This window comes from Cyclopterus lumpus, chromosome 3 (genome assembly GCF_009769545.1).
Source record: "Cyclopterus lumpus isolate fCycLum1 chromosome 3, fCycLum1.pri, whole genome shotgun sequence".
Taxonomy (NCBI): Eukaryota; Metazoa; Chordata; class Actinopteri; order Perciformes; family Cyclopteridae; genus Cyclopterus; species Cyclopterus lumpus.
Window position 1 is genome coordinate 20,057,067 of NC_046968.1, and position 17,863 is coordinate 20,074,929.

Below are 17,863 nucleotides of genomic sequence, written 5' to 3' on the forward strand. Positions count from 1 at the left end.
CATATTACACACGCCTTTGAGCCTTCTGTCTATTTAAATGTTTTGTTCCATCCATCATGTTTCTCTATATACCACACTTTCCACCTTTCTTGCCAGGTAGGTGACTTAATTTAACGACCAAGATTAACTGAAGAATTTACTTTCAAAATAAGGAAGAAGAAAAAATTACAAATTCAACAATGAGAAAGGATCCTTTAACCCCCCAACATGGACATATAGAATTCAGTCATAGTTATTTTAGAATAGATTCCATGAGGGACTCCTATAAACAAACGCCTCCCCCACACACTGCAGTGATAGGCATTTTATGGGCAGCGGAGCCCTGTGTGTGACTGGTTGCCAGTTCTCTGTGTAGGGGCTGGAAAACACACACATGGTCTGAATACTCTGGACGGGGTGTGTACAGAGAGATCAAAGCACAGCAGGGTGTGGAAACACTGCAGAGGACGGGAGACTCAGTCATGTGACTGTTGGATAGTGAAACCACCCGTAAGCATGTTACCCCACTGCTGATGGCTGGAGAGGGATTTCCTAATGTTTAAGCGCACATACGACAATACAGGAACATTGTGCAAATATATTATTCAATACAAGTCAAAATATTGTTTAAAAAATAGGCCCAATGGAAAGGAACAATTCTTTAGCTTTGATAGACATCCAAATGTCACTTTTCAATGACGTTTTTTTTTCTCCACCTATTTTGGCCAACCACACCCATTTCCCTAAAACAAATTATTACAAACATGTTTTAATAATTCCACTCCAAATCCGAATTCTATTGGAGTTTTGGGGGCAAGATTTAGACATCGCTTGCCCATTGCCTCATGCTTTTCTTTGTATAGCTTATTCTGTCAGATTTATAGATGAGGCTACAGATGATGCGCACTGAGATCACTACCTCTGTATCACGGGAGTAGCTGCAAGAACAGGACCCAAACGCCGACAAGTAGGGAGAAAAAAAAAACTTTATTGCTCGCAGGAAATATCCAAGCGACTGATTCACCCCCCGTGATCTATGGTGATCATAACAAGACGAACTGACAAAGGGGAAAGACACGAACAGGGTTTAAATACACAGGGCTGGTTCAGGTGATTGGACACAGGAGGAAACAATCAGGGACAGGGCAGACAATCACAGGGACCGGAAGTGCCGGGAAACAGAGGACACGAGGGACGGGGACTACAAAATAAAACAGGAAACACAACACATACTACAGATCCTCACACTGCGGCTTTATTGATACCACTATCTGTCTTCTGCAAACAGAATTGTGCAGTGTCAGAAATAGTGAAAGAGGTCACTGCGGGGCAAATGTAAATTGTTATAATCAGTCATTAGGCTATGAACAGGTGGGACTTCCGACCAGGTAAAAGTATGTCTACAACAGGTACACATGTGATGACTGGGAGCTCTAAAAGTCTCTATTATTTGCTGGCACTGACGCATGAAATCTGAACATGGGCACGATGACGTTTTATGATGCAATCAACCCCACTGCTGTGTGAAGGAGACACTACTAGCCAGTGTTGAGTGTGTCCTCTTGTTTGGTTCGGTTGGTAAATCCAGTGGTTGGGTACATTCATAATATTTTGTAGTGTCAGTTGCTGAAAACATTTATTATAAATGATGAACTTTAAAAAGCCCAAAGTCTATTATCATGGTCAGGGCGTTGTAAAAAATTAAATATAAATGGCATCTGCTATTCTTTAAACTAGTGATTTTTTTATTGTAGAAAGAGGGAACTAACTGTTTGATGGTGCTGCCCGTGGAGCAAATAAACTTCTGAAATAAATCACTATGAAACGCTAGCTGCATGGGAACATGCTGTGCTAATCCAACTGGGATATTAAAGCACCCAGATCCAAGATGGTGTGAGTGGCAAAGTGTCGACACAGACAGATGGGATTTTCCATCCATCCATCCATTATCACCCGCTTATCCGGGGTCGGGTCGCGGTGGCAGCAGGTTCAGCAGGCCGACCCAGGCTTCCCTCTCACCCGCAACACTTTCCAGCTCATTCTGGGGGATCCCGAGGCGTTCCAAGGCCAGCCGGGAGATATAATCCCTCCAGCGTGTCCTCGGTCTTCCCCGGGGCCTCCTACCAGTTGGACGTGCCCGGAACCTCTAATGGGAGGCGTCCAGGAGGCATCCTGACTAGATGCCCGAACCACCTCAGTTGACTCCTTTCGACACGAAGGAGCAGCGACTCGACTCCAAGCTCCCCCCTGATGTCCGAGCTCCTTACCCTATATCTAAGGCTGAGCCCGGCCACCCTACGGAGGAAGCTCATTTCGGCCGCTTGTATCCGAGATCTCGTTCTTTCGGTCACGACCCAGAGTTCGTGACCATAGGTGAGGGTTGGAACGTAGACCGACCAGTAAATGGAGAGCTTTGCCTTCCGGCTCAGCTCCCTCTTCACCAAGACGGACCGGTACAGCGCCTGTTTTACTGCTGCAGCCGCATCGATCCGCCTGTCGATCTCCCGCTCCACCTTACCCTCACTCGTGAACAAGACCCCGAGATACTTGAACTCCTTCGCTTGGGGTAGGCAGTTTGCCCCCACCTGGAGGGAGCAATCCGCCGGTTTCCGGCAGAGCACCATGGCCTCAGATTTGGAGGTACTAACTCTCATCCCTGCCGTTTCGCACTCGGCTGCAAAACGCCCCAGTGAATGCTGGAGGTCACGGTCCGAGGAGGCAAACAGGACCACATCATCAGCAAACAGCAGAGAGGCGATCCCGAGACTCCCGAACCGGATCCTCTCCACCCCTGGCTGCGACTAGATATCCTGTCCATGAAGGTCACGAACAGGACCGGTGATAAAGGGCAGCCCTGGCAGAGGCCAACACCCACCGGGAACGTGTCTGACTTACTACCGAGGAGACGAACACAGCTCCTACTGCAGGCGTACAGAGACCGGATGGCCCGTGCCAACAGGTCCGGCACCCCATACTCCCGCAGCACCCCCCACAAAAAACCCAGAGGGACCCGGTCGAAAGCCTTCTCCAGGTCTACAAAGCACATGTAAACTGGTTGGGCAAACTCCCAGGACCCCTCCAGTAATCTTGCGAGGGTAAAGAGCTGGTCCACTGTTCCACGACCGGGACGGAATCCGCACTGTTCGTCTTGAATCTGAGGTTCGACGGGTTCAGATGGGATTTTGATCACAGATTAATGCATCTTTTTGGGGCCGGGGCCAATTTAACATGTTTATCGGACCGCAAATGCAGAATACATTCAAAACAAAATATCAAATGAATCTGTCATGATTGATAACGGTTTAGCAAGACCTGTATGGTCTGGCGTGAGTGTTTACTGGCAGGGTGGCCCTGTGCCAAGTGTACCCTCAAACACCCTTCACCACGCATGCACAGTATTACAGCCGATTGTTTTGATGTTTGAGAGGTCTCTGTGGAAACTGAGCTTGGCTTTGTACGGACGTCTGGCACGCTGTTGAGGCTGTGACATCATCTTCTGGTTATTCACACCAGTGTCAGCTCCAAGGAAGCCGAAACAGGAGAAGACTAGGCCTCCAAGGACAGCTGCCACACACACACACACACACAGTGACCGCTCACACTGCCCTCAGCCAATCACATGGACAGACCGTAAACATACAGCATGTTGCCTATATTGACTAATGGGCCCAAATGAATGTTGCTGCACACTCAGATTAGACAGGGGCCGATGGTCATTGTGATGAATGGGATAAATGTAGCCTTTTTTCGTTTGGTGTGAGGTTACATACACATACAATTTATAACGAGATCATATAAATTATGCAAAATATTATCGGTTTGACATGCACGCAATATAAATGTTTTGATCCTTTTCGCCAGTGTACAATCTCTGCTGCTCATTGTGGACCACAGCTGCTGAGGGTTAAATCTACTATATCTTCCAAAGCCATACGACAAATGTACAAATTATTTATGAAACATATTCTTGACAAAAGTATTAAACTTGACCAATTCAACCAATAATGACCTTCAGTGGTACTGCATGACAAAGTGAACTTCCAGCAGGTAGACTTACAGTGACCTCTAGTGGTAATGCTGAGAGCACAACCAGTGCACAAACTGGGAATGAGTTTGTCCATTGGCTGCTCGAAGATACAAAATGTTTTTTTTTCTGTTGATGTACCACTCTTATGCAGATTAACTACTGAAATGGACATCACACCATAGACATTGACAGTAACTAAATTAGAAATGTAAAACATCACCTCAGTTGTGAATATCTGGAACAGATCTGGAACATGTATGAACTATAATTTGAGATGAACAGCTGAGTCGTCAGACATTGTAGAGTAAAAAACTAAAAAACATCACATTTCTAGGGTTCAACAGTGAGGCATTTTATCATTTAATGAAATAGCCACTTGTGAACAGACAAAACGTTGTCTCAAAATAAACTGTAGCCTTCCGACAAGATGAGACCAGCAATCTTTATACATTGTAACTTAATCTCCATGCAAGAAACATTCTACAAGTATAACACTCACTTTTAAACATTGATATAGATACAATATAAAAAATAAAAACAGTACTCAAAATATAAAATGGGAACTGACGTAGGGTGTATTCAAGAAGACATAATAGACACAGAAAACCTCTATTACTATGCATTCATATTACTTTCCTCTGTCTTTCTTCCTCAGCATGTCAACAACAGATGGAGCACTGCGCTTTACACCTACAGGGGGAAAAGTGAAAGTATTAAAGAAGCAGGAGGTTCTGTAAACATTACTAACTATCAGAGGAGATAAACTTCTCTGAAAAAGTTACTTTTCTTACACTACCTTTTTTTTTTGCTGGGTGAACCAGCAGCGTCCGTCGATTTCTTGGCATAAGCCAACTTCATCCTCTGGATGTTTTTCTTGCTGATCACTTCATGCTGTGCGATGGGATGCGGGTAGTCTTTACCCACAATGCATCCTGCTGCCTGCTGGACACTGCGTGGAGCTTTCCACGGCTCATAGATATACTCGGCCGGCAATTTCTTAAGAAGAGGAAGGTACTTTCTATGAAGTAGAGTGGAGGCAAAATGATTACCATTATTATTATTATACATATATTGCATGTATATTACAATATGTGTATCATTTGTTAGGTTTATGATCTTACTTGATGTAGTCTCCATTTTTGTCTGTTTTCTTGCCAAATGCGACAGGGGAGTAGACCCTGAAGAACTGGTGGAAGAAGGCACTTGCAGAGAGCCACTGCCAGTTTCCAGCATTCAGAGCCCAGTCGCCATCCAATAAAAGCTCCTCAAACACCTTCAGGGGCAGTCAGCAAAGTGAGTACTCCACAGATTTAGCATTGCACTCCTCGGTTGAAAAAAAGATCAAAATCAATGCAGCAGAGTGCAGTTGAATGAATGAATGAATGTTTTCATTTCATGCATTTTTCTTCCTTTTAAGATTTAAATCCTGGATCTAGGGATCCACATTATACCCAACTACATAACTCAATTCACTTTCATGTTTTTAAGTGGTTTCAGTACTTTTTAGTGTGTTGCATTGCCACATTATATATATATATATATATATATATATATATGATCTAAAGGTACTTATTTAGGGTTATTCTGGCCATTTCATCAAGACTTATAAATAGGTATTTGTTATTTTGCAGCCATCTCCCACACACTGTAAACTGTGTATGGAAACAAGCGTTGTTGACCTGGATTGGTTATGAGCTCCGTTCTCAATCACCAGAAGCACAAGATGCAATCTCATTTCACACACCTTCTGCCCTTCTTCCCAGCTGATCCAGAGGTCTCCCCTTGTGAGAAAACAAGCCACAGCATGCCGGGCCAGGTGGTGGATCCAGCCCTCCTGCCTCAGCTGAGTCATGATGGCATCGATGAAGGGGAAACCAGTCCGAGCCTCAAGGGAAATACAACACATTCAGGATGAAAGCCAGGAAAAGTTTATGATGGAAGGAAAATAGCAGTGCTACTGAATTATCAAGATAATTATACATTTCAGTTCAAATGTTTAAAGGATTCAGTACTTCTCTCCATGCAGCCAGATATTCAGGGTTTGTGTCCCAATCCACCTGGGTACATACAGGGTTGCCCTCCATCTTGTTAAAATTGGGGATACCCACACTAGCTGTGTAGAAGAACTCTCTCCACAGCAGCTGGCCATGCAGGGAAACTGGAGGATCTGAGTGCTTCTTCTGCAAATGCCACACAAACACAGCAGTCAGACCAAGTCCAAAGTTAGGCCCCTACATCAATAGTTAAATCTAGAACACATTTCCTGCTGTTCCATGAAGCTTAAATCAACATCGTAACTATTTTCTTTTGTTTTGAAATGTATTAAACAATGGAGGAAAGTTAAGTTACAATTCCATTATGAAGCGTAAGTTGTGCAGCCTCGTTTCTGGTGTTACATACTGCGGTGCATGGTGACACTCACCCCCTGATAGACCTCCGCCAGCCTCCACCAGAAGGTGCGTGCAGACAGGCAGCCAAACGTGACGTATGGACTGAGGACAGTGGTGCTGGGGCTCAGAGAGTTTGGAGAAGTCTGTGGCTTCTCAAAGCCGCACACCCATCCCTGAAGAAAAGACGTGGTGCAAATCACACAGAGCGTTTCCATCAAAGACGAGATGTGGACATTTTCTGTATTTCTTTTTAACTCATACATTTATATCATATATTTAGAAAATGTGAAGGACTAATATTTTTAAAAGATGTCAGATGAACCTCATAGTTCCACGGTTGTGAATTAAATGTATGATATATAACTGAGAATAGAGCATAATCATCTTTGTAGAAAGAAAGCAAAGGCAGGTCTAAATTCTGAAAGCACACTGTGAGTCACAATGTGTTAGTAGTTTGTCTCCAACAGCCCATCTCTGCTTTGCTAGGAGACAACTAAAAGTATCTCTGTATTAACACCAATGCTATAATAATAATAATAATAATAATAAAGCACTCTTTGTTGTCGGTTTGGATTCTGTTTTTAAAAAAAAAAAAGCTCTCACCTTATTGTGATTTTCCTCAGAGAACACAAATTAAATGAATTTAATACCATGTGTCTCAACCCTGAGTTGCAGGGTGCCAAACCCTCCAGTCATGAAGAGATGACGAATACACAAGAGTGAAATACCGTTCTTTTCATATGTTCATCTAATCTCCTCAGAGACTCCTGTTCTCCTCCAGGGAACTGCTCCTCTCCAAGAGCTGCAGTGTCGTGGCCGAGCTCTCCCAGCGTGGGCATCTCGTATTTCTGCTCATGGTTTTCTGAACAAGGCGTCTTCACATCTGTGACAGAAGAAACAGGCATATTTCAATCAGCCACTCGTTGGCTTTTACTTTCATAGTCTAGCTTTTCATGAACGTTTACTGTTTAAACTAATTGTTTTTATTTCAATGGAATCCATGATCCAGTAGTTACCTTTCATATCTTCCATTGTTGGAGCAGGGATGGGTTTCTTAGGAGGACCAAGAGTCTTCACTATCGCCCGCATACGATTATAAGTAAGCGGAGCCTTCCCATTGTTTTCCTCAATCATCCTGAGACATCAAAGACCTTTTTTAAAAACGTATGATGCAACCCCAAATATTTCACAAGTAACAATTGCATGGAATGTAAGTAAACAATGCCCCAATATGTGTAGGCTACAAGATCAGCATTAATAAATAATACCTGTCTATATCATAGAGAGTGTGCGAGATTTTGTAGAGGACTTCGACTCTGTGTTCTTTGGCCAATGTGGTCACCGTTTGGTCCCGGCTCAGACTGTAGGGCTCCGTGTCGTACTCATAGGTCAACTTTGTTACTTTCCACTTGTCGAACAGCTCGGGGAACACTTCCTCGGGCTTCCCTCTCACAACAAACAGCCTGAAGGAGCCAAACACAACACAATATCAGAGTATGATAATACTAATAATATGTATAGGTGTTTCAAACTTTCTTAATATTCAATATGTCTCAAGGTCGTCCTTGTGTCTCTACCTGGAGTTGAGTTTCCTGAGGCTGCAGTCCAAGTCTCGGAGGGCTCCGACGAGGAACCTCCAGCGGTTGATACCCACACAGGTGTCGTTGTGGAGGTGAGGGTCCAGGATGAACACCGGGTACAGCTCCTGGCAGTCCCGCAGAGCAGCCATCAGCGCTGGGTTGTCGTGCAGCCGGAGGCCCTTGCGGAACCAGTGAACACATGTATGAACCATGGCTCCGAACCTGTGAACACATCCACGGTGAGCCCTAAAGGAGGCATGAGGGAATGGCTACAGACCCAAAACAACGAACCAACAAGATGACAACATCATCCAAAAAACGATGCACAGTTGTGAAGCGAAACATTACCTTAACTTTACTTGCACAAAGTAATGCTTGGTAGATGCTGTGTTTGCTGAGATATTTAGTTTGGTAATCAGCACGTTGTCTTGCGTTACAAAACGGGAAGCTCTGCTACGTCTACGGCAGAACCAGCCAACCAGAGAGAAGGTGAAGCCTCACGTGTATCCCCTGCAGTTTGTCAGTTTGTACACCAGATGTCACTACTGCGCAAACAATTCAAGCTGTCCTCCAAGTTTCCGTAGTTAAAAAAAATATATTAAAGAAAGGTTCTGTGGGGCAGATTCTTGAAAGAAAATGTTTAGGATATGTTCCCTTCACATTGACTTCCGGTGAGAGAGTAACAACAAGCAGCCGCAGCTTTCTCAATCAACTATACAGTCGCGCCGAAGTCTTGCTCCATTCAACACACCACGTTGCGACCATTCAAATTCCGCCAGCCCATCGTAGCTCGCCGTGATCGTATAGTGGTTAGTACTCTGCGTTGTGGCCGCAGCAACCCCGGTTCGAATCCGGGTCACGGCATTGCGATACAATGTCACGGCAGATGGGCTGTATTTTTGTCTTTGGAGTTTATGTTAGGGACTGCTATTTTTTCTATAACAACCGCATTATTGTTCTGCAAGTGAAGTTATTTTACGTTACGGTTTCCTCTGGTCAAATAAGTAGATCTACCTTTAGTCACGTAAAGATAAATCATTTTAGCCTAAAAACAACAACGACATTTAGATAGCTGAACAATGTATCGCTACAAAGCTGAAAACAAGGGTGTTTTTTCTGACCTCATGAACAGTTGACATTGTAAAGATAACGTTAGGTGTTTCTCACCATACAACGATACCACAAACATACCCAAAAGTTTATAAAGGAGTTCAAATGAGCACAAACGTAAACATATACGGCAGTAAAAATTCAACATGCACTAAATGCCCAAGTAACCAAACCCAAAACACCATAAGCAAAACTCATTTTTCTGATACGTTATTTTTTTTAAGTACGGATTTAAATGCATGACCTTTTTGCTAATAGTGTTCACAGTGTGGTATTGCTGCCGTTACTAAGGCGAAGGACCTGAATACTTCTTCCACCATTCAGTCGTCGGCTATTGGGTTTTTCCTCATTTTACTTCGTTGTATTTATAATAAAACGCCACTAGAGGGAGACACAGTCAAAGGAATCGGAAACTATACTGTTAACAGTTTGACTCAAACTCATCTCAAAGAGACAGCTATTCCCGCAGTAGAGAATGCTACCTTTATTTTTTTTGTTTATTTACTTATTCGTTTATTTATTCTTCATTTAGTACTATATTTAGAAAAGTATATATGTTGGTGCCCATATTGACCTTTCTATCAAACTGACTCTGAGTACGTGACACATGAGAATAATAGTCAACAGTAATATCATTAGACGGAAACATTGATTATCTTTGTTTTACATGACTGCCTATCAGACCGTAGTTGTGCTGACTTCATCAGAAAAGACTTTATCAACCTGTGGAGGCCACAGTGTTAAATGTGTTGCTGCCTTCACGATATGTCGGAAATATCGCCATTAAACAAAGAGGGCGAGTCGACTGGTAAAAGTAGGACATCTGGCTTCTGCTTGGCTATTGAAATGTCTCGTTTAAGACATTAACATTTGAAGGTAATTCATTTATCTAAAACGTAATGTTGATGTGTTGTTTTTTTTAGCCTATTTTTGCTTTTAGTTGTACATGGTTTAAAAAGCACATTATGTGCCTCGTGATCAAACGTTGAATATCAATGCATCAACGTCTGCAGCCTCATAAAGCGCCTGTCCATTGTTTCACTTGTGAAGCTGAAGCCCATCCACCTCCCGACCATGTTATTATTCCCAACCATGTGGCTGAAGTCACGATGAACACCAGCCTATCGGAATTCCGTCTCCGGTCGTCACTTCTGTGAAGGCAGTGCCTCAAGTCACGGCTTCCTTTGGCTGACGGACTCGCCACTCACCGGCCTCGGCCCGCCCATTAGCATTACAGCGGCATGGCAACGGCGAGGAGGCGGGGGGAGAAGGTGAGGTGAGGGGTGACCGTCTTACCGGACCAGGGGGGAGAGTGCAGCAGCACCACACTGTTTCCACTCCTCACTGACTGGAGAAACGCACCGTGTTGGCACCTCGGCCAGTCAGCGCTCTCACTCACGCTCTCTCACACACGCACACACACACGCACACACGCACACGCGTGGATAAAACGATGCACCACGACCGCCGCGGCTCCGCACCGCACCGTCACCGCCGCTGACCAGGTGCTGGACTTAACGGGGACGTCGTTAACGTGTCAGAAGGTACAACTTGTCGCTTATGCATGCGCTGCGCGCGCTTCTCCCTGGTCCCGTACACAGACGACCGAGAAGATGCTGAGCCGACTGATGAGCAGCAGCATCAGGAGTCTGGACAGGGAATGCAACTGCACTGTGAGGCTGCTGGACGACTCGGAGTACACCTGCACGATTCAGGTCAGTGGGGACCAACATTTCCTGTTTGTCTGATCACCTTGTGGCGGAGCATGTGCCGTTAACACGTAACGGGGCGGTGATCAGGTACAACGACTTTCCCCGAGCCCCCCCCCCCCCCCCCCCCCCCCATGCAATGTCACACACAATTTATTGAATGCTGCTGCTACGTGTTTATTTCCAAATGTCAACTCTCGATAACTCATCAATGGCCTGCAGATGCCGCTTTTGTCAGATGACCATAGCCTACCTGTGTAGACATCATGATGTGCATTGCGTCAAGGATTATTAATTAGCACAATGTTAACAGATGGCAAAATAAAGCAAACACAAATCTCTGTTGAAGATGTGGTAATTTGCTTCATGCGCGCATGCATTGATATGAATTCATTATTAATCACCTCTGATTAATGGGATCTTGGACGATTTCAGTAATGAGGATTTCTGTATCCTCTAGCTATGTGATACAGGCAGAGGGATAGGAGGTGTTTGTCCCATAACAAAGGGTCTATATTAGTCTAAATAGAGGGTGGGCACATCTTAATTTGCCTTAACAAATATACCCAGAGTTGTCAATTTGCCCTTCAGACTGACCCTGTGTTGGACCATGTAGTGTCACTATGTGCTATGATTTTTGGACACTTTGTTTAGATTAAGTTCATGACATTTTTTGTCTGCTAAAACCTACAGATCAAATAAACTCATGAAAAGCAGCATTTTATGGAGACGCAGCCTACTCTCCACATAGAAGACCTAATGATTCAAACTGTCGGAGCAGTCAGTGTGTGAGGTATAAGGAGCGGTCCGGTCCGGGGTTTCCTCTGCTCTGACAGTCTTGTTTCCTATCAATTTGATTGAAATGAGTTACACAAACACCATGTACGTAAACCTCTCTACGTAAACCAGTAGTACAAAAGTTCGCAAAATAACCAGCTTTATAATAACCAAATAAACAAGCTAGATGTCTTTGGACTGTGGGAGGAAGCCGGAGAACCCAGAGGGAACCCACTATGCCACGAGGAGAACATGCAAACTTCACACAGACCCCGGGCCCCTCTTGCTGTGAGGTGACAGTACTACACCACTTCAGTTCTACTTAACTTATTCTCATCATTGTGTTTAATTTATTGTTGATACCGTGGCAGAGAAGCATTGATTCTCATCTCTGGTGACTGAGGCTGGTGGTGCTGTTGAATAGAAAGAACTAAGGAAGTCCTGGTTGCTTGGTGTCTTTTGTTCCTTTGGCAGGTTTGTTGATAGCTCTCACATGTTCTTCAGTCACATAGATTTATTCTGCACATTGGATTAGTCAGTCAGGCCCTTACTCAGTGAGTCCCTTGCAGATTGGTGTGATGCATTTCTCTTTATTTCTTGTACTTCTTGAGTTGTCTCAAAAATCAATTGTATTAACATGAATGAATGTGAGACATCACTCGAGTCTGTAAACAGACTGAGTGTTTATAAGAAAGAGAGCGGAGGATTAAGAGCAAGTGATTAATGTCCATTACTTCCATTTTAAATCAAGTGTGTGTGTGTGTGTGTGTGTGTGTGTGCATCCCTGCAAAGTGTGGCTGCATCATTCAGAAGTCTGTGTGCATCCCCTAACCTGGTTATTCGAGTTGCTGGAACTGCGTTTGAAGGTTGTTGCTCAAATGGATTCCATTGCTGCTGAATCGGGGACGACAACAAACAAAGACCATCAGAGCAGCTGTTCGTTTATAGGATCTGACGGCAAAGGCAAAGCAAGCCTTTCAAAGTCTAACAACTTAAAGTGGCAATACTCGGGGGACAGATGAAATGGTGATTTTACGTCAGTCTCGGGTCCATTGTGCTCGTCCTGCCTATAACTAAATAAAGGCCCCAAGGTTAACTTTCTAATAATTACATTTGAGTGAAAAGAAATGCCTTGTTGTTGATGCAACATCCCAACTTACCTTTCAGTTTGAATGTTAATATTTTACAAGCAGAACACAATGTTTCGTTTTTACCTTCCGACTACAGGCGAAGACAGTGTGTCTGGCACTTTTTTTTACGAGTTGTGTTTACCAAAGTACTGCCTGCACTTATTCCATCTTCACTTTTGATCATGAGTCATGATTCTCTATCAATGTGTGGCTGTCAAGATATGCTGACCCCACCCTTTTAGAAACTGAAAGCACAAAGCACCAAATGCCTCATTTTTAGTGGAGCTTCTATTGACAGGGATTCGCTCTCTATTGGCACATTTCATTATTTCCACCAAGAGAAATAATTAAATATGTCATTATTTCACACTATGGCGGCTTGATGAAACACATGCTGATCAATTGTCTATTGTTTATAAAATAAACCTCACCATTTATTTGCGAGCGTTAGAATATGTGAACACAGCATTTAGGGAGTTATATTAATTATGGTCTACACAAAGCTAAATAAGCCCTGGTGAACCCATCATGTTGTTCATGTGCAATAAGGACATCGCAGTGACCTCAGTGGAACATGACAACTGTAGACTGACTGAGAATGGGAGCGGATGGCTGCGGTCCTTTCCTGCACACCTTGGAGATGTGGCCCAGAACGAAGGCCCCTCGTGGAGCTCAACAATAGTCACACTTTCCATTTAGCTCAATTAGCCTACACCTCGAGCTGCTGCTGTCATCATGAAATCCCATCATCATGTAATAATGGTCGATATGACCTTTATAAATGGAAAAGAAATATTACTGCGAAGACAGCATGGAGTGTAAAAGGAAGGGTGCGAGGCAAAGAGAAGAGCAGGACAGACTCCCTTTGCCCATCAGTGTGCCAGGCTCACCTGTTCATCAGATTCCACGACCACCACCCATTCATCTGCCCCCTTCTCCTACAGATAACACTGTTGCTGATTACATCATAACCGTGGAAGAATGGGAAGACTTGTGTCAACAATTCACTCTCTTAAAGCCTCAATCCAGGATGAATTGTCTGGGGGGAAAGTGGAAAGTCCTGAGAAGGTGTGCTCAAAGGCACCATGGAAGCTTTGGCAAGCCCAAGACCGGGACTTGGAGGCAGTAGGGGAAACACAGCGTCAGGAGTGCTAAACTATGTTTAGTTACCATATGATGTTCACATCAGCGAAAATGTCCACCAAGACTAGATTTTAAAGATATCAGCGGCAGTGCAGTGCAGGGTGCTACCTCACTGGACATTGCCTCGCAATAATCTGAGAGCATGCGGCATGTCGAACACTGGACATCTTCTCAAAGTAAAAGTGTGGATCTTCCAACTGCTTGTTCTTTTATTACGATGAACAAACGGCAATCCCTACACACAACTTCCTGGTGTCAAAACTATCCATGACAGATTAGTTGGAGGAGAGCAGGCTATAGAGCGAATGAGAGTTTTTCTGAATTGTTATTATTGATTATCAGTAAGTTATTTGTTTGTTTTGTCCTGGACATTATTTACTGTCTCTCTTGTTTAGATTAAGCCATCTTCAACATGGGGTCACTGTAATGAAAGAAACACACAAACACAGGGATTATTTAGACATATATATTTTTTGGCAGTTATATCCTGGACGGCTTTGTATTTTCATGGATCGTAGTTGAGCAGTTAGGTGTACTAGTGTTAATCAGCAGTAGCTCATTAGATAACACAGAAGAGTAGAATATACACTTTAATGCCACACATTCCATACAGTCACATTGAATGTTTATTATAGTTTATTATACAAATACAAAGCTATGTGATTCAGATCCATTGCATGAACTATAAGATGTAGATCACACACATAATCTCACGTTTTATTGAGTAAGGGTAAAGATTGGAGGCAGATACTGTGGGACATTTGACATAAATTAAGATTCCTACCGTGAACCAAAAGATGTACATCAAAGTCAAAAAATCAAGATGAATGATGGAAACTCATTGATCCAGAGAGACGTACCTTATCACTGTGAGTGGTGCAGTCACCTGGCACCAAGGCTGATCCCGTAAAGTCCACTAATAAAATTAAGGCCGTTCTTTTGAAGCCAAATGCAAAACTTGGAAGGAGCTCCTTTCGTTTTGCATTGTGGATGCATTATTGAAATAGGTTGCTCTTGTCTCTTAAGTGGTCTCTGTGCACTCATATTGTTTTCTTCTCAGCATGCACTGCTAAAGTTGCAAGAGACGTTGTAACATATTTTGTTTTCATACATGCAACGGTCTGCTCTTCTGCTAGTGGTGCCTTCTCCTCTTTACTAAAATAATGTTAATGGGGGAGCATCTAAATGGTCAAAACCAGAATTCAGACAAATACTAATGCAGATGCATTTTATTTCGCTGGAGCATATAGATTAACATAACAAAGTGTTTTGTGATTTCCTTTGGCTGCTAGGTATTGGAATGGTCCCAATACACTGAACTATTGCAATCCTTGATCTAATACGAAGCACTTCACCTTCACGTCAGAGAGAATGTTGGATGCTGGAATGGTTTCGATACGACATTGAGGATGTTGATGTTTGTATCATTTTATTATACCTCCCTGTGATTGACCCAGCTGTTCCAGAGTGATGAGACCAGTGATGTGATTGGCTGAAAGCATGTTTATTAATCACCTCACCCTCCGATCCATATTCTACTTTTTCCAATTTGCCTTGCTGCTCATTCATAAACAAAATGCACGAAATAGCCATCCATAGTGCCATGCATACGGCTAATGAAAATACTAAATATATGCTGTTTTACGCTTGTCAAATGTGAAGATTGTGCTCACTTTTTCCGTTTCATATCTTTGAATATGAGATACTTTGGGGTTTTCAACTGGTGGTCAGATAAAGTCATAACCTTGGGCAATGTCTGATGGGCATTTATTTGTCAATATTTATGTAATTTTATTGACTAGAGTAAATGTGTAGTCAGTCAAAAAATAAATAATCAATAGGTTACTCCATATGACAACTTTGGGAAGCCAAGCTTTTGAAACCCGATGCAGTCAGTGGACAACCAGCCAACCGGTGATTTGGGCTGTGCTTTCTGGTTTTTTAATCTTGGATACGCTGCACATGCTTGACTGCACTCACTTCACTCAGAAACTGCTGTCAAAATGTCTTTGATCATGGCTCTCAGTCTCAGCTCCTGTGGATCTGCTCAGCAGCTGATAACAGAAATCTGCTTGGATTGGGAAGCTCCCAGATATATAAGCTAAAGGAGCAAAATGGGAAATATTAAAAAGGGGTTCTGTTTGTATTTTTAGATATCTAAATAATAAGTTTATTATTGAGTGTTTTGGTAGCCTCTCTCTCACACTGTAGCTAAATGACCTTGAACAGTGATGCTAAAAACAGTGCTTGCAGAACCAGTCAGCTTTAATTCATAAAGGTTTATCACAAAGTATTCAGCATACAATTCATATATAGACAAATCTGACAACCAGACATTCAGCTTGCGGCTCACAAGCATGGGATTGGAGAGATTTTAGCAAATAATAATCCACAGACTGGGAATGCTGGTACATTTTTTCTAACCTGGTTTAATACAGAACCAAAGCAGGATATGCTTTAGCTCCTGCTTATGCTCTGCCAGCTACGTGCCACCCTGCTGAAACCTGAGCGAGGCACATCTTCCTGATGTGAAGGTGCCCGGCTAAATAACATGTTCATTCATAATGTGAAGCCGCGTTGAGATAAACCCTCAAGGCTTTGGTGTGCTCTCAGATTAGGACGTGCGGCTGTTGGCCATGACCGTAACATGGCCATCCGCTCACAACCCTGACTGATTGTTTTGCTACATACTGTGCAGATTAATCGTTATGAGATTTAAACTAGCTGATTAAATGCAAACCAAAATAATTTGCTCACACGTAATAAATTCATAGAAAACCAATACTATTGGCTACTTCACGGTCATGAGCAATCGGTGATGATAACTTTCAGTCGATACCAATTCCTATGAACGTCCACGTGAATCAGTGCAGCTTTATCATTTTCATTATAACTGGACTTTTAACTACCGACACAAAATGGATTTGACGGTCTGTACTGACGGATGACTTGCTTGAAGCTTTCATTTAAAGTAATTACATTTCCATGAAATACTAATACTACTACTAAGAATGTGTATGCAAAAGCAAAGTATCCTAATATACTATCCGCCTCAACCATATAGCGTATTGTATGTTTCATACATAAAAGATACATTTGGGATGGATTATCACTTTCATTTTCTTTTATCTTTATTTCAATTTAACAAGCTGATTCACCGATAATAACATTTAGTTCAATCTAAATGGCATGGATTGTCAAAAGTCTTCATCCGTAGTAATAATTACAGTCAGATTCGAATGGGGTGCTATTTATTCTCAGAGCTCTTGTGCCTCCATGTTCTGTCGAAGGTTTTCACTCTGAAATCATGGCAGCCGACTGAAATTGTGTATTTAAGGGTGAGCTCACTGGGTTGTTGGCTTTTTAAATGTGTATGTGACATGAGTGAATATTTAATGTTGGTTGTCTCTGCTGCACACAAGGTGTTTGATGAGGTCAGCCTATGTGATTATGGGATGCAGTAGCAGGAGTGATAGGAGAACCCGCCAGCACGTGTAGAGCATTTGGATTCTCCATAGTGAAGTCACTGCGTTTGAATCAAAGTTAATAGCGAAGCAAAGCTTATTCTGCATACTCTCTTTTTCTCCATCTCTCTCTCTTTCTCTCTCTCTCTCTCTCGCTCTCTCTCTTTCGATTTCTCTCTCGCTCGATGTTTTTTTTTCATGCTTCCTCTCTTTTTTGTGCTAAATTCCACAAAATGCCGACTTTGTTCCTTTTCAGCTCTTCTTCCCTCTGTCTTTGTCTCTCTCCTCTCAGCCAGTAACACTGCAGCTGAACAGATTAGTTAGGTTGCCCTAGCTGAAACGAACATCGTTAAATGACACAGCAAAGACATGCTATACATGATACTGCATTAAGAACGCTGGATGCATTTTCCTGAAGGCTATAGTCATCACAAGCATTGTTATCCACGTAAAAGGCTTACGTATGTTACCTAGTCGTGACTTTGCATAGACAGCTTGTTCTTGGTTGTTAGCCATGTTAGCGGCGTGTCTCCAAAGATGACGGTGTTGGTCAG

The 17,863-nt window shown here is 43.0% G+C and overlaps 2 protein-coding genes and 1 non-coding gene across 4 annotated transcripts in view; 2 read left to right on the forward strand and 1 right to left on the reverse strand.

Moving 5' to 3' along the window:
• Positions 1–4,342: 4,342 nt before the first annotated feature.
• Positions 4,343–8,490, reverse strand: cry5 (cryptochrome circadian regulator 5). 2 transcript variants are annotated; one of them, XM_034529302.1, is made up of 11 exons: positions 8,325–8,490; positions 7,974–8,198; positions 7,665–7,859; positions 7,413–7,531; positions 7,125–7,279; positions 6,429–6,569; positions 6,019–6,186; positions 5,751–5,891; positions 5,128–5,279; positions 4,806–5,024; positions 4,343–4,698 (listed from the first exon to the last, which is right to left on the reverse strand). In XM_034529302.1, exons 2-11 carry the CDS (start codon positions 8,186–8,188, stop codon positions 4,635–4,637), a joined length of 1,569 nt encoding a protein of 522 aa, XP_034385193.1. In that variant the 5' UTR covers positions 8,189–8,198; positions 8,325–8,490; the 3' UTR covers positions 4,343–4,634. The 2 variants fall into 2 exon arrangements, with proteins under 2 accessions (XP_034385193.1, XP_034385194.1); XM_034529303.1 differs by having other exon boundaries at positions 4,343–4,696; positions 4,803–5,024.
• Positions 8,491–8,768: 278 nt separating this feature from the next.
• On the forward strand, positions 8,769–8,840 carry trnah-gug. Its single transcript has one exon. It is a non-coding gene; the product is annotated as a tRNA-His (tRNA).
• Positions 8,841–10,232: 1,392 nt separating this feature from the next.
• Positions 10,233–17,863, forward strand: part of LOC117728716 (FERM domain-containing protein 5-like) — a 57,766-nt gene continuing 50,135 nt past the window's right edge. The window contains exon 1 of the mRNA XM_034529512.1: positions 10,233–10,801. Coding sequence (XP_034385403.1) covers positions 10,700–10,801 — 102 coding nt within the window. The 5' untranslated portion in view covers positions 10,233–10,699. The remainder of the gene's footprint in view (positions 10,802–17,863) is intronic.

Excerpts from the sequence above, each read along its gene's own strand:
- cry5 (XM_034529302.1), bottom strand. The coding sequence starts at position 8,188 with ATGGTTCATACATGTGTTCACTGGTTCCGCAAGGGCCTCCGGCTGCAC. Across the intron at positions 7,280-7,412 it reads AACAATGGAAGATATGAAAG|ATGTGAAGACGCCTTGTTCA; the intron begins GTAACTACTGGA and ends CTTCTGTCACAG. Across the intron at positions 5,892-6,018 it reads ATCTGGCTGCATGGAGAGAA|GCTCGGACTGGTTTCCCCTT; the intron begins GTACTGAATCCT and ends ATTTCCCTTGAG.